This window comes from Talpa occidentalis, unplaced genomic scaffold (genome assembly GCF_014898055.3).
Source record: "Talpa occidentalis isolate TD23 unplaced genomic scaffold, MPIMG_talOcc4v2.1, whole genome shotgun sequence".
Lineage (NCBI taxonomy): Eukaryota > Metazoa > Chordata > Mammalia > Eulipotyphla > Talpidae > Talpa > Talpa occidentalis.
The window spans coordinates 17,551,411-17,568,568 of NW_026555331.1; the positions used below are offsets into that span (position 1 = coordinate 17,551,411).

Genomic DNA, 17,158 nt, shown 5'->3' on the forward strand with positions numbered 1-17,158 from the left:
AGTAAACAGAGGCTGGTGGGAACAGTGACTTGGCAGATGTGATCAGCAGGCTGGAGTTCTGCTTTTCTCTCAAGTGTTTTGATTTTGGTAAATTGCTTAGCTCCCTTGACCCTCATTTTCTCACTGGACACTTACAGTAAAAATGTCTGCCCTTCATATTTCAGAGTTTATTGGGATCAAATGAAAAATGATATGTGAAAATATTTATTTTATAAAGCACAAAGTGCCTCACAAAATCTAAGTTTCACAGTAAATTCAATTAAGTTTGGAGCCTTCAAAATATTTTCTAGCAAGGTTGCAAGATGAATTCTATTCTTTGACATTCTGTCGTCTTATCTTGGAAGCATTGGCAACAAAGAGAAATCACTGAGAGTAATATTATTATAGTAATCATAATAGAAATGGTTACACACAATCACTATTTATAGTTTGGAGGTTTAGAACCAAGTGAAATATAGATCCCAAGGCGAGCTACCCCAGGAACGTTTGTTGTGCATTCCTTTTTCTCATCTTCTCAGTTCTTTATTTTCTTCAAGTGTTTCTGGATTCCTGTTCCTCTTACTCTAGGCTGGAATTGAACTCAAGGATGCTGGCTTTGATGTGGCATCCTGCTTTGTACTTTTTAGTCAACGTCCCCACCTTCAAAATACAGTATGCCACTTGCTCACAAGTGTGAATAAGAAACTAGGGAATTAACCTTATGAATGGCAAGCATTGAACAAGTTCCTATTAGTAGCTTAATTGAAAGAGGGATTCATGGGAGGCTTGACATTGATGTTACTGCATCCTAATGAGGTTTGCTATGGCGAGAACCTTCAGAGCATTTTCCTACAGAAAGGAAATGGAATGGCCATGATTTGGGCTTGTAGGCTGCATTATATGATTTAAATAATGGGTTAAAAATTGACTAGATGCCAATGTTTAAAAATATAAAGGTATGAAGTTTTAACTTTTTGACTTCTCTTGAAATAGCAGAACATATACCAACACTGCGTTCTCCATGGTGAGAATAGCTGCACTGAAGGGCAGCTGGTTCCTTCAGGAGGGCAGGGCGTGTCCATGTGCTGTGATCTCCACCTGTTCCACCTCATTTATTTATGTAATCTCTATAGCCCTGGTAGGAACTGGGTTTGTGATCCTTGTTAAGCCCACAGAAATAACCTAATTAAATCCTATCTCATAACCAGTTAGTCATGGGTGAAATCATGGACAGATGGCTTAAGGTGAACGTGTGAACGTATGTTCCTGATGTTTCCCTTATTTCATTAGCTATTTTGCTAGCATTTTAAACAGTCTGATCACATGTCACACAACAAAACTAGAACAACAGTTTATAAGGGGATCATCACGAGTTTTGTTGAACTCTTTACTTTTAAGTTCCAAATGAAAGCTGCCTTGAAGTTCGATCTGTAGTTCAAAGAAGAATTTCACCAGTTCAGTAAATGTGAATTCTAGGCATGTTCCTAGCCCCTGCTTGACATACTTCTGTGATGAGAGAATACCAGTTAGGGACTTCTGGTGTGAGGGACTTAGAACATACAGTTATGGGCAGTAAAGGGTTTTCCACAGAATGTCACCATGAGTGATACATTAGAATGAAGGAAAAAGAGACAGAGATTTGGGGTTGGCAACACGTGAAAGCTACTAGAGTTGTCTGAAGGCTCCCCAAAGCCCTTCCTTCATTCCCCAGGCTTAACGAGAGGGAAGCTGACACATCAAAGACAAAGAAAAATGTAGTTATAGGAATAGCAGGGAGACGATTTAGCTGGAGTATTATAAATTATATTTTTTGGGAATAGACTCTTTTTTTCCATTTCTGAAGCTCCTATTTCTCCAAATCAGGGAGTTAATACTTCAGGATCTGGGATTAAGTTATGGACAATTGTCTGGTATTCTTAGATGACTTCCGTGAAGACAGTAGATCAGAAGCAGAAAGAGTGTGATTCCATGTGGTCTGGAGTAGACCACTCACTGTTCACATGGAGGTTTGGGGCTGAAGTATTTCTGTCTGTGCAAACAAGAGAACTTTGCAACGGTGGCTGTGGCCGGGTTGGTGACAGGTCAAAACTTGGGGATTTTGACTTCAAAGGCAGATTGTATCTCTATGTTCCTTACAGAAACCTTCCATAGACCTGGCAGCTTTGGGCAAGTCTAGGGTAGCCTTATCCTCTCCAACCAACTATTCAGTTGTCCCTGGGGTTATATAGAGAGTGGTTTAGAGCTCTAGAGAAAGGTAGCATTTGAGACACACACAATCCCCTCCTGCAAGGCTAGTTATTCAAACTCTCCAGACCTTGTAACCTGGTGAGCTATTGACTCAGTAACATCATGCACAAAAATGTCCAACTCTTCAAAGAAGAGCATGGCAATGGAGATTCTGAACCTGCCTTTAGCCTTTCTTACTTGAGTCTTATTTTAGCATCTTAGGAAGAAAAGCATGGATAAAAATAACTGCCATGGTAGTCACAGGGAAGTGACCCACGTGGGAGGCTACTTTTTCTTCTTGACAAACTCACAGACAAAATACATGGTCAGGTGGCATTCGGTGTCGTTCCACCGGCCCGAGCTCAGCATCTCCACACAGTCCTCGTGGCCATAGGGGTCGCTGGGTTCCCCCTCCCTCCAGTTGCTGTAGTTCTGCAGCGGGCTGTTGTCTGTGAACACATACTGCCCCTCCTTCTCAAGGTCGTTCACCCCGATGAACACGCGGAAGAAGCCACTCTGGGCCACGTAATCAGCTATGAGGGCGTTGGAAGCCTGGTCCTTGGGCATGGCGAGCCTTCCACCGCGGATCCGGCAGTGGGTCAGGGACTCTCGGTAGTTCTTTTCCTCCTGCACGATGTAGTAGAATTTCTCCTCCGTTTCCCTAATGCCTGCTATGACTTTGCAGAGAGGAAAAGAGATGATTATGTATCTCTAAAAGAGAAAAAGCTAGTATGTGATATTGCTAGATTTCAGTTCATTTCTTCAGCACTCAGCAATTATTGGCAAGGCCCTACGAGGAGGTAGGCACTGGTTTAATATTTTTACTGCCTTTTTAGTTATCAGAATAAACTCATCATGTGTTCTCTCTGCTTTCATCATCACTTCCCATGCAACTGTGAAGCAGGGTTATTTTAATAGACTCGTTATATGAACTACTACCCAACTCACCTCACATGATTTCCCTCACCCTTTCTTTATACTTCTGCCACAATTCCATTCACACAAACACACCCTTTCTTCTCTCCTCCACTTCATACTGTCCATATCTGGGATGACTTCTCATTGGTTCTTTGGAAAACTTCCTCTTCCTACACAACTCCTTAAACATGTTTTCTAATGCCCCTGGACAGACTTGGGGGACCCTGTGCACTTTCTCCATATTTTTCCCCTGCCCCATGGACGTCATCTTTTTTTTTTTTTAATAGAGGCATATTTTATTTGTTTGTTTGTTTTGTTTGTTTATACATGCACTGAGTACAGTCAGAAGCACAGGAGGGTGAGAGAATTCACCAGAGCCAGAGCGGAGGGCAGAGCAGGTAGAAGGACCGGAGTACACTGCTGAGGGGAGCAGCGGGCGGCAGGAGAGGTCTGCGCGCCATGTGGGACCCTCCTCTGGTGGCCGGGGAGCAGCCGGGGATCGAACTGGTGCCGCAGAGGCCGCGGGCAGCTTCGCAACCCAGCGCTCAACCACTGCACCACCAGGAAGGCCCTGGACTTCATCTTTATAGAAGTCAGCTTATTTTGTACTGATTCCACCATTTTGATTCCACTCAACTGTGAATGTCTTCAAAGGGCATGGCCATGTTGTTGCTACTCTGTAGCCTCGGTGCCCACAAAACTGCAGGGGATGGTAAAAAATATACTATCCTGACATGAAAAGAATACAGAATTTTTTCTACTTTGGGCCAAATTCCTGGGCTGTAAATGTCTAATGATTGAGATTGCCTATACTTCACTCTGCAGACTGAACTGCAGAGTAAGTTTCAAGACAGAATTAACACTCAGAATCATCCTGAGCTTATAAAATGGAATATATATTTGGGGGGCGTGCATGTACATTTGAAGGTGCACAAATTATTCACAAAGAAATCTTTGAGCACTCAGATGTTAAGAACAATTGCTCTGTGTTGAACCTCTGGGATCTGGTTTACTCACAAGAGTCCAAGTTGAAAACAGCATCTTTGGTAGAAGTTATAACCGGAACTATAATTAAAGTTTAGCTAATGTCAATTTTTTTCTTTGTTTCTAGAATTAAAAGGTGAAGATGAACACAAGGTGGCATCTGTGTGCTTCCAATAATGTACAACAAATATAGCTGGATTACGATAAATGAATCCAGTTGTGAGAATAACCCCACAAGTTCCCCCATTTGAACTGTCTCAAAAGGGAACATATAAGCCCAACTTTAAGGACTTCACCGCTGACTATCATGGGAAATGGACAAGAGATAACAAAAATGAGTAATATGGGTAGCTGCAAAATTTGGAGAAAAACATCATGTTGCAGTTTGTACTGAGGGTGGAGGAATCAGTAAAACCTGTACTGAAATCCCTGTTCATTCGTTGTTTATCTCTGGACAAGGTCATCTCTCTAAGCTTCAGTTGAATTAGTTATAACAATAATAATTATTATTATTCCAAATGCTTGTTTTTAATATTACATCCATCTTTTGCAATGCTTGCTCAGTTTAGTTCTTGCTGTCCCTTTTTATTCTTAAAGTACCACAGCTTGCCTAACTCTGCCTTTTTTTTCCATTCCTCTTTCTTTCAGGAAAGCACTTCTTTCTTACCCCCAGGGAGTTCATGTATGTCTGAATCTGTTATAGAGCAAAAGAGCTGAACCAAGAAGAGGAGAACCTGTTTGCCTTGTCTGTAGGGTTCCAGAGACCTCCAAAGAAGGTGAGGAAGCTTGCCTCCATTGGCAGGACTGGACAACCCAGCCAACGAAAATGCCCTGGTACCCTCGAGAAGAGGAAAGCCCAGGTGGAGTCTGATGAGACCAACTTTATACCTGAAGCCTACATCGACTGGATGCCACCGGTTCGCTCTGATCCTGTATGGAGTATTTCAACAAAGCCAGCTAAAAATTGCTGTTAGTTATTTCTGCCCTGTGATTTTATGCAAAAATAGGAAAAATGGTTTAAAAGTATATTTAATTTATAAACTTTTGCTATCCTGTTAAAGTTTGGGATCAAGGTTGAGAGAATTCGTTTTTGCATAAGTTGAACCATTTTAACATTTATTTCCCTTTGATTTTGATATATTTGCTATCTTGTTTTAGCCAATGCTCCAAATTTTTTTTCTTTTGGCTTGGATAATGGACTATTTTTAAGTAATAAAACTGTCATACTGGACATTCATGGACAATGCTGCTGACTAATTGTTGCTTCTCTTACACACATTGTAACCCTGAAAAAAAGACTGTCTCCTAAGATTACACCATGAGATCTGTGCCACCATAGATATGGTGGAATAAAAATTAAAAGGGGGGATTGTAACAGGGTGGTCCCCAGGAAAGGGGGAGGTTCCCTGCCCCACCCAAGGGAGGGTGGAGCTGAGCAGGAAGAGGAGAAGCTGCAGAAGGGACTGAGGAAGGAAGCAGGATGGAGCCAGGAGACCTGGAGGAGGCGCATGGAGCCTAGAGACACGTGAAGAAACTGCGCTTGTCTTTTGGTCGTGGACTGGGTGACACAGATGTGGGTGAGAGACCCGTGGGAAGGTGACATGGTGGTTTTTGTCTTGATTTTGATTTCGCTCTTTTCCTTCCAGACTTGTCTGGTTGTTTCTGATCCTTTTCTGTGGGTCCCCACTGGAAGATGCTTTAGACTTGTGGCAGGCTTTGGGGCCTTGCTCTGGGCCAATCCCATCTGGATGGAGTTTTACCCACGAGGGGATGGGTAACTTTGGGTGCTTCATTTAGAAACTAGACTCTTTGCCTTTCCTGTATTGTTTCCTAGTTTTATTAAAGTTCCTTCCCATTAAAGTCTCATGTTTTGTGTTGATGCGGCGGATGGCAGAACCCATTTAGAATAGGCAGGTTTGCGGGGTTTGGGCTGCCCCTCTCCCTGTCCTATAACAAATCCATGTGGTGGAACTGAAGTGTCCTAGACGCTGAGTGGGTAATTAGCATTTCAAGAGACTAATGGCACCATCTCAGTAGACTTTTGCCCAATCCTAGGTATTTTCTCCTGGGAATCTGGGAATTGTAATGTTGAAAGACATTCAAGCAATTGGTAAATAATGCAAAGCAAAAGAGAATATATTTACCATTCTTGACGAACTTCATAGATGTCTTTAGGCGAGCAACGCTAATATCCAGTTGTCCAACTACTTTCCGGTACCTTCCACAATCACAGACAGTGCCTTTGAAAAGACAACAGCTGTGAATTCATGTGAAAGCACAGGCAGATCAGTTAAAAAGAACAATTACTCTCTGCCCAGTATTTAGTATCATTTTTAAACTAGTTATAGCTCTCTGTGAATGGCTATATTTTTAATCTTTCATTTAAAGAAGGTTTCCAGTTTACATGGTCTTAAGGGATTCTGAAAACATCTTTTAAAATATTTTGAATAAATGAAAAAACACAGTTGTAAACCAGAATTTTAAGAAGAGTAAATATGACAAACCACTGTACACATATTCTGGACCATTTGGCATGTTTTTTTTTGAACACAGAATGTGCCTCTCCAATCTCAGAATAAAATCTTTACAGCTTCCTTAAAACATTTCCAGCCAGTCTTCTCTTGTTTCTGTATTGTTTATGGACTCACACAGCTCTCCCAAAACAGAAGTCTTTTCATGAAATTCAAAGTTAATTCTGATTTTCCATTTGGAGTATAACTTAAATGTTTTAAAAACTGAGTTTCAATCTTGCAAATAGGCCCAACTTACACTTTTGAGAACCAGTTGGTCCATTTGTGGATTAAGAACAATTTTAATTTCTGCCACTCATCCCATTCACTCTTTACCTTTTCCATCTTACCTACTGCTATTTTGACAGAGAAGGCAGTAAGGAAAATTATGTGAAATTCAAATGATTCTATTTTTTCTATTTGATGGCTGCTTCTCATGTAAACATTTCTTTTTTTTCCTTTGGTGGCTGAAATATCAGCCAAAGGTGGGGGCGGGGGGAATCTGTGGTTGTACTTGTCCACATTCACAGTTAATTATAGAGAATTCAAAACAGTTCTTAGAATGGTCTTCACTACATCCTTGTGGATAGAAATGACTGAAGGTGTCCAAGAACAATCTACTTTCTTTCTCTGCATGTAGCAGTGAAAAATCTCTCATCACTCAGGGAGAAGCACTGGCTCCTGGAGGCATGTTCTGTCACCATGGGGACTTTCTGAATCTGCCCAGTTTGTGTCTGGCAAATTGCTGGCCAGTATTGGGTTGAGATGCTGGTGGAATGTCAAGCATGTTGACTTGGTTCTGTTGCTGAGGCCCTTGGGGAATTTCCTCTTGGTGTATAGGAGTGAGGGCTGCTGCCTGATTTGTTCTTTGTCTCCTCAAATAAGCAAGTAAGCCTCAAGTAAGCCATCACCTCACCTCAGAGGTTGGAAAGTCGCCAGGGGGCATAACAGAAATTTCCCTTCTTCCTTTCCCTAAAAATTAAGCACCCTAAACAAAACTCTAATTTTTCCATAGGTTTTTATTTTTTGTGACATGAAAACATTTAGAATAATGCTAGAAGTTAAGTAGAAAAATTTGCATATCATACCTGCTTTGCCTTTCCCTCCAGGCATTCCAGGCAAACCCTTTTCCCCTTTGTCACCTGAATAAAAACAACAGCCATGCAAAAAACAATTAACGATGAATTATTTTAGGTAGATAATAGCTTATTCGCTTAAATTCAGAGGAAACAGGTTTTAAATTTTATTTGCAATAATCTCCAACTAACATTCCTTGATTTTATATAAATAATTTGATTTTGAGTTTGTTGCCCAGATACAACTAATCAAACAAGTGTAATTTATTTCAATTGAACTTAGAGCAACTTTGTGTAAGAAACATTTCAATTTGTGTCATTTGTCTTAAAAATGTTTTTATGATGTAGCCTTCTGAGCAAGGCTCATGCAATCCTCTGCATGTTTTTAGTTTTAATATCATTGTTTTGTATATCTGAATCAATATCTCAATATATGATCAATATCTGATCATATCTCAGTGTCTATGTATTTGTTACGTCTCCATGTTCTTCCAGCTGGCTTTGCCCTTAGATTTTCAAACACATGTAGTATGTTTTTAAATTTAATTCAGCAAATATTTACTATTTTCTTTCTCTCTGCCATACAAAATACTTGATACTTTATAAAAAGGATTTATGGGGCCTCCCTAGTGGCTCAGTGATTGAGCGCTGGGTTGCAAGGCTGCCCGCGGCCTCTGCGGTGGTGGTTAAATCCCCGTCCACAGGGCAAGGGTCCCACATGGCGTGCAGACCTCTCCTGCCTCGTCCACTGCTCCCCTCAGAAGTGTGTTTCGTCGGTCTGCCTGTTCTGCTCCCCGCTCTGGCTCTGGTGAATTCTCTCATCCTCCCGCGCTTCTGCCTGTGCCCAGTGCTTGTATAAATAAATAAATAAATCTTTCTTTTTTTTTTTTAAAAAAAAGGATTTATGAAGAATGACATGATTTCAACATCTGACTTCAAGGAATTTGATTGTTTCAGAAGAGATGTGATGTATGCAAATATCTATAATACAAAGTTGTGTCAAATACACTACATCAAAATATCAACCTTGACAGTTTTCCCTTTTCTTCTTCTTGTGTATGATCTTTTTCTTATCACTGAGAGGCAGCCACAAAATAATACTTGGAAAATCAGGATCATTAAAACAAAAGAGAAAAATGGTGACTTTTTTCAACTTTAAAATCAGTGTTTGAAACACAGATCAGACGCTATAATTGAAAGCAAAGCCTTTGATTTACAAGAGGAAATGTGTGGCTGCTATTCTTGAGATCAAAAGAGAAGACTCTGATAGAAGTAAAATAGAGTTTATGTTTGACTGTTGATCTGGGAAGAGAAAATAAAGCTCTCAAGAAGAATGAATAAAGATGATCATTCAAGCTAGAAAAAGAGTATGGGACTTAACCCACATTGCAGCTGGTGTGACCAGAGAATTGCGGGTATATTAACTAGATGGAGACAAGTGAGGGAAATGAGGACACAAGGAGCTTCTGCCTAACCCCATTCTTTTTTTTTTTTTTAAAGATTTATTTATTTTTATACAAGAATTGGGGTACAGGCCAGAGATGCACGGGAGGGTGAGAGGATCCACCGGAGACAGAGCAGGGGACAGAACAGGCAGACTGACGAAATACACTGCTGAGGGGAGCAGCGGGCGAGATAGGAGAGGTCTGCTGCACCATGTGGGATTCTCGCCTGCTGGCGGGATCGAACCAGCACTGCAGAGGCTGTGGACAGCTTCACAGCATGGCACTTAACCACCTGCACCACCAGGGAGGCCCTCTAACCCCATTCTTTACCAACAAAAGGGGAAAAAGTGGAAGCCACTCCGGCCCTATTTCTGGGATGCTGATTGAATTAGCATCACTATGTAGGTCAACTTGAGGATTATCATAAGAATACCAATCATCTTAACACTATTGAGTTTCTTAATCTGTGGGTATAGTTTTACCTCCATTTCCTCAGATAGTCTTTAATTTTTCATTATCATTTTGTAGTGTTTGTTTGGAAGGTTTATGTCTTTTTTTTTACACATGTTCTTAGATCTTTAATAATTTCAATGCAAAACTGATTTTTATATAGAAATTGTCAAGAAACAATACAAATAGCTAATCTGTAGATTTTTTTGTATTTTATGTTAATGCAATAATGTCATCTACAAATAATGTCCCTTGTAATTTTTCATTTCCTATTATTATGACCCTGATCTCTCATTCTTGCATTTTTACTTAGATTGGAACCTCATAATAATATTGATTAGAACTGGTGATAGAGGATTAGCTCATTCCGTTCTTAATTTCAAGAGAGAGGTGACTCATATTTCATTAAGTACGATTTTAAGCAGGATTTTGTTGGTGGTATTCGTTTTCATATTGAGTATGCTTCCTTCTTTTTCTAGTTTGCTAAGATTTTTTTAAACATGAATTTGTGTGCATAATTTAAAAATTTCAGAATTTTTGCAGTTATAACTGGAAATTTCCATTCCTGAAATGAAAAAAGAGTAGTGTTTTCCAAGACCACTTCTCTTTGGCAGGTCTTGAAAACAAATTGTTTCAACAACTTTCTGCTCAAGCCTCTTAGTCTTGCCTCTCTTATGGGTTGGTAAATGACTTGAGAGGAAAAGTAGAACAGATTCTAGAGGTTAGAGTTTCTATACATGACTCCCTTCTCTTCCAGAACATGGCCCCTAATATCATATTCAATTTGGTAACCCTTTTTTGCCTTTAAATTTTTTTTGACTCAGTTAATCATTTTTTAGCAGAAGGGTTAAGGTAGGTGACTCTTTCGTAGCTTGTAGCAGAAATCTGAACTTTTTCATCAACTTCCTTTAACCTTCACAAAATTTTCTTTTTCACAAATTATGTTTTCACATTAAGAATATTGTCCAATTTAAGAATACCTCTGTAATGTCTTTTTCATCTATGAGCTGTTAGATTTGGAAAAAAATTTCCACAGCATAGCCCTGGCTCTGTTCCTTTGAAGCCTGTTTCTTTTCCACCAGAAAACAGGCTTCCCTGACACATTCATGTGTGTCCCTGACGTACTCATGTGATGCTCTGACCTATGACCTTGCACATTTTCATCATGAGTCTAGATAGATCTGCACAGCCAGTGGTAGGCGCATTCTTGGAAGCCACTCCTGCATTGGAATTGTTAGTAAAAACTTAACTGTACATGGAAGTAACTACAAACTACATAAATATACCCTGCTAAGTCCAAATGAAATATTTCCCCACTGAAGTTCTTAACTAACTCCCAAAATACTTGTGTCCAATCCAAAAAGCATTTGATACGAGGAAAAATGTGATGGATGGAAGTGGAAGCAGAAGTAGACATCAGTCCTAACCCACACATTCTCAGTGGGGACAATAACATCTCAAGGATGTAATAGTTGGTTCATGAGGGGTGAAAAAAAAAATCTGTTCTTTTAATACATATATCTTTTATACACATATAAAGACCATAAGCATGCACATAATGCACAACAGATAAATAGTCCACAGGGTATTAAATTTTTGTGGGTGACAATTAGAAAATACAGAACTGTAAAGGCTTGTTAGAGCGGCAATAATTTTCTGAAATACATCATTTTGAAGAGGTAATGATATTGATCTATAGCACTGTATATGATTTAGGGGTATAAGGTTCACACCTCCTCAGATGTATGTCACCACACCCACCACCAACGCACCCATAGTCCTCTACCACGGTCCACTGGATCCTCTCTGTACTCCTGACCCCCATCTCAATTCTGCAGCCAGATTTCTAGGACATATTTTGTTTTATTTTTGTCTGTTTCTTTGTTCCGTTTCTCTATAGTCCACATATAAGTGAAAGCATATGGTATTTGTCTTTTCCCTTCTGACTTATTTCACAGAGCATCATCTCTAATATCTCTAATTCCACTTAAGTTGTTGCAAATTGCAATCTTCCACCTTCTTTTTTATAGATGAGTAGCAGTCCATTGTGTATATATACCAGATATTCTTTTTTTATAATTTATAAAGCTTTTATTTTATTTATTTTTTTGTTTTGACCATTATTATATTACTTTTTAAAATTTATATATTTTTTACATCATTTTTCATTTTTGCACAATGTACGCATTTTCATCTTGGTTATATTCTCCATACAATTCCCACCCCCCTTATTTTGACCCTAATCCTTCCTCCTCCCCCCCCACCAGTAGTTTGTTCTAGTTTATAGTTGCTTGTTGATTTTGATTTTCACTTTATTATAATTAGTCTTTTTTCCTGGTCCCTTATTTAGGTTTTCTAAATTCCTGCTATGAGTGAGATCATCCGTATACCAGGTATTCTTAACACACTCATCTCATCCGTCTCTGGGCACTATTGAGCAGCAGTTGATGTTAAAATACCTTATTTACAAATTTTGCCAAGACATGGTTATATGAACTCATTGTTAAGACTCTTCTCGGGGCCAGGGGAAGAACTCAGACATGTGGTGCTCTGAAGCTAAACTTCATTAGCTTTAGAGTAAAACCACGAGAGACACAGTACAGCAGGACTTGTGAAAGTCTAGAGGGTAATTAATGTTGCAGAAATTCCGTTACCCCTGACTACGTGTCTTGTGAAGCTGTGCTGAAAACCCAGTCTACAGACTGCAAAGACACTAGTCTGGAAACCCAGTGAGGAGAGCTATCAGCAGCACCATAAATGCAAGCCACCCCCAATTATCTAAATCAAAGGGAAGAACAGTCACAAAGAACTGAATGAGTAAATAGATAGAACCAGAAAACTCTGGGCAAAATGGCAGTAGCAGACTCTCATATCTCAGTAATCACCCTAAAGCTCAATGGACTGAACTCACCAATCAAAAGGCACAGAGTGGCTTGTTGGATCAGAAACAAAACTCAACTATCTGCTGTCTCCAGGAAATGCACCTGAGCTCCAAAGATGGAGGTGCAGAGTAAACGGTTGGAAAAAAATCCAAGCAAATGGGACCCAAACACAGGCAGGGATACCCACACTTATATTATATAAAATAGATTTCCAGCTAAATAAGGTAACAAGAGAAAGGGATGGACACTATATTAGGTCACAAAACAGCATCAGTATATTCAAGAAGATTGAAAGCATGTCAAGTGTCTTCTTGGGTCACGATGATATTAAATGGCGACATATAACTCATACCTCTAAGTAATATAAAATATTATAAACCAATGGAACTCAAAAAACCCAAAAGCCCTGAGAAAAAATTCTACCGGAGAATAGTAAAATAGCAGAGTACAATCCCACTTACCCTTCTTGCCAATGGGCCCAGTCTTCCCAAGGTTGCCTTGATCTCCTATATCACCCAGATCTCCCTTAATTCCTGCAAAGCAAACCATGTCGTCTTTATATCCTAGGATTTTATCTTTCCATGAAAGATGTGGTCATATAAGATATTCACCTAAAATCACTATCCAAATGTTTATTTTCTATCTATGATATTTAATATGTACCCTATGCTAGTTATCTATTTTTGAGAGTATTACAAAGTATCTATTCAAATTAAAATTTGAGTGAGTATGACAATCCAGGACCTGATGATATTAAATCCCTTTCTGATGGAGTATTTCTAAAAGGATTATAGCAGATGATTTATCCCAAGGTCAGATAAGCAGCTGAATGAAAGAATTATTGCATTCTATTCTAATTCTCTTTCTCTTTAGTTCATTTTGCTTTCATTTTGGGATTCTATCTCCTCTCTATTTTAAAACAAGATTTGACTGTCTCTGACACTTTAAAAGAGGAGAAAGAACACACAAATCATAACCTAGTGATCAAAGGACATCAGAGATTGTCCCACTGAGACTTTATTAATAAAAAAAATCTCAGATCACCAAGTCCCTGCAAAATTGTTATTAAGTTTGTTTTTTTCTATGATGGTCTAAATAATATTAGCCCATTATAAAGCAATATTTTTATAATACTTTTACAATTGATTATATTTATCGACTAAGAAGAATTTAAATCAGCATTTCTTGAATTGAGAGCCCAAAGACCTATGAGGCTATTCTTCTAAATTATTGAAGAATAAAAATGAATAAAAATACTTTGGTTTATGATGACCAACTTGTAGGGCTTGGCAGGCAATTCTAGAGCTTGGAAGACATGTGCTTATGCACCACAGTCCAGGAGCTGTATTTTGGCAAGAATTACTCTTAGTTTTGAGAGTAAAAATATTGTCTACTAGCCTTGCCTTTATATTTTTCTCATCTTCTTTCTTTCTACTCTCTTAAACACCCCCTTTGCCAAGAGTTTTAGAAGAGGGTAAGCATATCAATGGATCTGACAACTTTTCATACTCCTTCCGAGTGTCCTCATCACACTCAAGGTAACACAAAAAGAGCTACTTAGCAGCCGCTTCAGATGGAAGACAGCTCTGAATATAACTGTGTTTCTGAAACTCATAGCTGCTTGGACATCTCCCCAGACCCTGCTATTCCCAGGGATCCTAGTACCCATCCCTGCCAATTAAAGTTGCCACTTGAGAAAGGTGCTCTTGTCTTATTGATAGGTGATCTCATAGGAACTCAGTGGTGGCAAGTAAATTCCTTTCTGCAATGGATTTCATGCATCTTTGAAGCTGAGGGTATCAGGAGAGCCACTAAGTGTCAGGGAAACCAGTAGAGAGAGACGAGCAATTCTAATGTTATAGTGTCAATTTTTACCTACCTTTTGGTCCCATGCGCCCCACTTTGCCATGCTTTCCCTCCTCTCCTGGATCTCCTTTTTCACCATCATCTCCTTTTGAAATGAAAAATGAGAGTTAAGCAGCTCAAATGGTAACATATGCACGTGCTCTGCAGGTTAGGGGGCAAGATTGCAATCCATCCCTCCAGCAGCACTGTGAGTCTGCCATGACTTTGTGTGAAGGCCATGTGGGTTGGATACTTGGCAAGGAGAAGAAACTCCCAATATATTTTCTCCACACCCAATTCTATGTTCATAGAAATGCTGCAGGGGCATCCCAAAGTATTTCATTTGGCCTGACAAATCTTTATTCTTGCTGGAGAATCAGGCAAGTTCTGTATGTATGTATATATGTATATATATATATATATATTTCAACACACAGGTCTATATACTACATATGAGACATAATATTTCATGTATCTGTTCATAAATTATTATTCAAATATATAAATTAGATAAATATATTCATGTAAATATATATGATATTCATGTAAATATATATTTATATACCAGTGTTTATATATTGTAATCCCCCTTATCTGTGGAGGGTATGTTCCAAGACTCTCCATGGATGCCAGACTGCATACAGTGGTGAATTCTATAGATATGTGTTTTTCCTATATATACATGATTATAATGAAGTTTGCCATGTAAATTAGGCACATAAGAGATTCATAATAATAACTGATATCAATTAGGACAATATATGTTGTTCTCTCTCAACATATCTTTATTTTTAAAATATCTCTTGTTATGTAATATTGTTGGATGTGTTATTTTTGGACTATTGTAGGTAAGGGAGGAAGTACTATATATAAATTAATGACTGACTGCATGTATGGGGACCCAACACCTTAGGCATGGACTGGGAAGTTAAGGACAGAAAATTAGCTAGAACTAAGGGAAGAGTTGCAAGACACTTCTGTGTGTGCCCCAACTATCTCAGTCAAGGGCAGCTCTAGCCTTAGCACTGTGTCCAGTCAAGAAGGACTGAATGAATGACTAATAAAAAGAGTCCTTGGACTGGAAATCAAGAGGTCTGGATTTGATATCATGATGGCCACAAACTGGGCTGAGCAAAGTCTCGGATGTCAGTGATTGGTTTTATCAACTTTGGAATAGAGAGGGCTCTCAGGAAGTTTAAATTAAAGATGATATATATGAAAGACCTAGACCATGATTTGTGCTTAGCACTGGTGGCTAACATTCCTTCCTCTACACTTCAGTTTCCTCATCCATTACCTGGGGATAATAACTGCCCTCCTGTCCTCTCTCAGTGTTTTTGGATCAACAAGATGAGCATCTGAATGTGCTTTCAAAATAAAGAGCAAACGTATACACAACATTATGACCAACTACCTACATAATCACCACATTAATCTCAGTATGTGAAGGAATCCTACCAATCAACAGAAGAAAGATGAAAAACTTCAGAAGATAAAAATGAACTTCCTGGGATTAGACAGTTTGGGAGAGAAAGTTGAGATTTTCATTTATTTCTCCAGAATAAAAGCATGACCAACTATTCTCTCTCTCTCTCTCTCTCTCTCTCTCTCTCTCTCTCTCTCTCTCGCTCTCGCTCTCTCGCTCTTTTGAGAATAGAATCTTATTATCTTTAATGATAACATTAGCAAACTATGCAAGAATTGCTTTTCCAGGTTGTGGTATTGACCAAACATTGAAATACATAACACGTGAAGTTCTAGAATCTCCTTTTGGGAAACGAATTCAAAACAGGATGCACAGATGATTTGTGTGACCAGATTAGATGGGTGATATAGGTGGACCAGGTGGCATTTCTTTACTTAAAGTTAATAGTGACTGTTTATTAGAAATTGCAGTGTGTGCCTGCACTGTGCCACTGTAGGCATCATAGCAATGGTAGGATGAGGGGACCATGATTGTGTCATTTTATGAATGGAAAAACCGAGACACAGCAAGAAGGATGGTTATTTGCCTTTTGTCATAGAGCTTGTGAGTGGTAGAACTCAGCCAGCACCACACACATCCACAACACACATCACTGTTCTTCCGGTTCCCTGATAGCAAGTAACTGTTCCCTCCAGCCTAAACTTCTGTGACTCTTAGCAGATTATTGATTTTAAAGAATTTGACACTGTGCTAAAATTTGCAGGGATGAAAACGGAGATGCAGAAAGAATGACACATTTTGTTTCTTTTTAGATAAGAAAGACAGTGGGAAAGAAAAAAACAGGGAGCTTATTATCTCAATAACTTAATTCACAGGGAATATATTTTTGAAATAGTTTAGTACAACTGAGACTGGCATAGCCAACTCACTACCTGAGGGATCTTGGAATGTTCTGGAGCTTTGATGAGTTTTGTTTTGTGTATTTGTAGATTGGATAACATACTACCCTTTTATTTTTTTTTTCAGGGGGACAGTATTTTCCTCCTGGAAGCCTTCTCCAAATTTTCCTAATTGTCTTCATTGTTCAAAATATCACTTTATACTGAGTCAGTTTATTTATGCTCTCCCTTATATTTATCTGTGACCTGTGGGATGGCTGGAGTCACTCATGATTTATTCCAACATACCCCAAATTGAGCACAATGCCTCACTTAGGTGCCTAATAGAGTTGAATTGTATATACAGAATGGGCCATAAAATTCTTTACAAATTCAGTAACCATATTTATTGAGTACTATGTGTCAAAGCCATCCTATCATTTGATCTCCATAGCAACCTAGGAGATGGATACTTTCCTTAGCTCCATTTTACAGATGTGGAAATGAGGTCAAAAAGAGGTCAAGTAACTTCCCAGAGT

The 17,158-nt window shown here is 39.0% G+C and overlaps 1 protein-coding gene across 2 annotated transcripts in view; it reads right to left on the reverse strand.

The window, feature by feature from the left end:
* Nucleotides 1-995: 995 nt before the first annotated feature.
* Nucleotides 996-17,158, reverse strand: part of COLEC10 (collectin subfamily member 10) — a 34,289-nt gene continuing 18,126 nt past the window's right edge. For both annotated transcript variants that reach the window (XM_037502405.2, XM_037502397.2), the window contains exons 2-6: nt 14,350-14,421; nt 12,932-13,003; nt 7,706-7,759; nt 6,252-6,347; nt 996-2,882 (exon numbers count right to left, since the gene is read on the reverse strand). In XM_037502405.2, the coding sequence (XP_037358302.1) occupies nt 2,491-2,882; nt 6,252-6,347; nt 7,706-7,759; nt 12,932-13,003; nt 14,350-14,421 (686 nt within the window). In that variant the 3' untranslated portion in view covers nt 996-2,490. The remainder of the gene's footprint in view (nt 2,883-6,251; nt 6,348-7,705; nt 7,760-12,931; nt 13,004-14,349; nt 14,422-17,158) is intronic.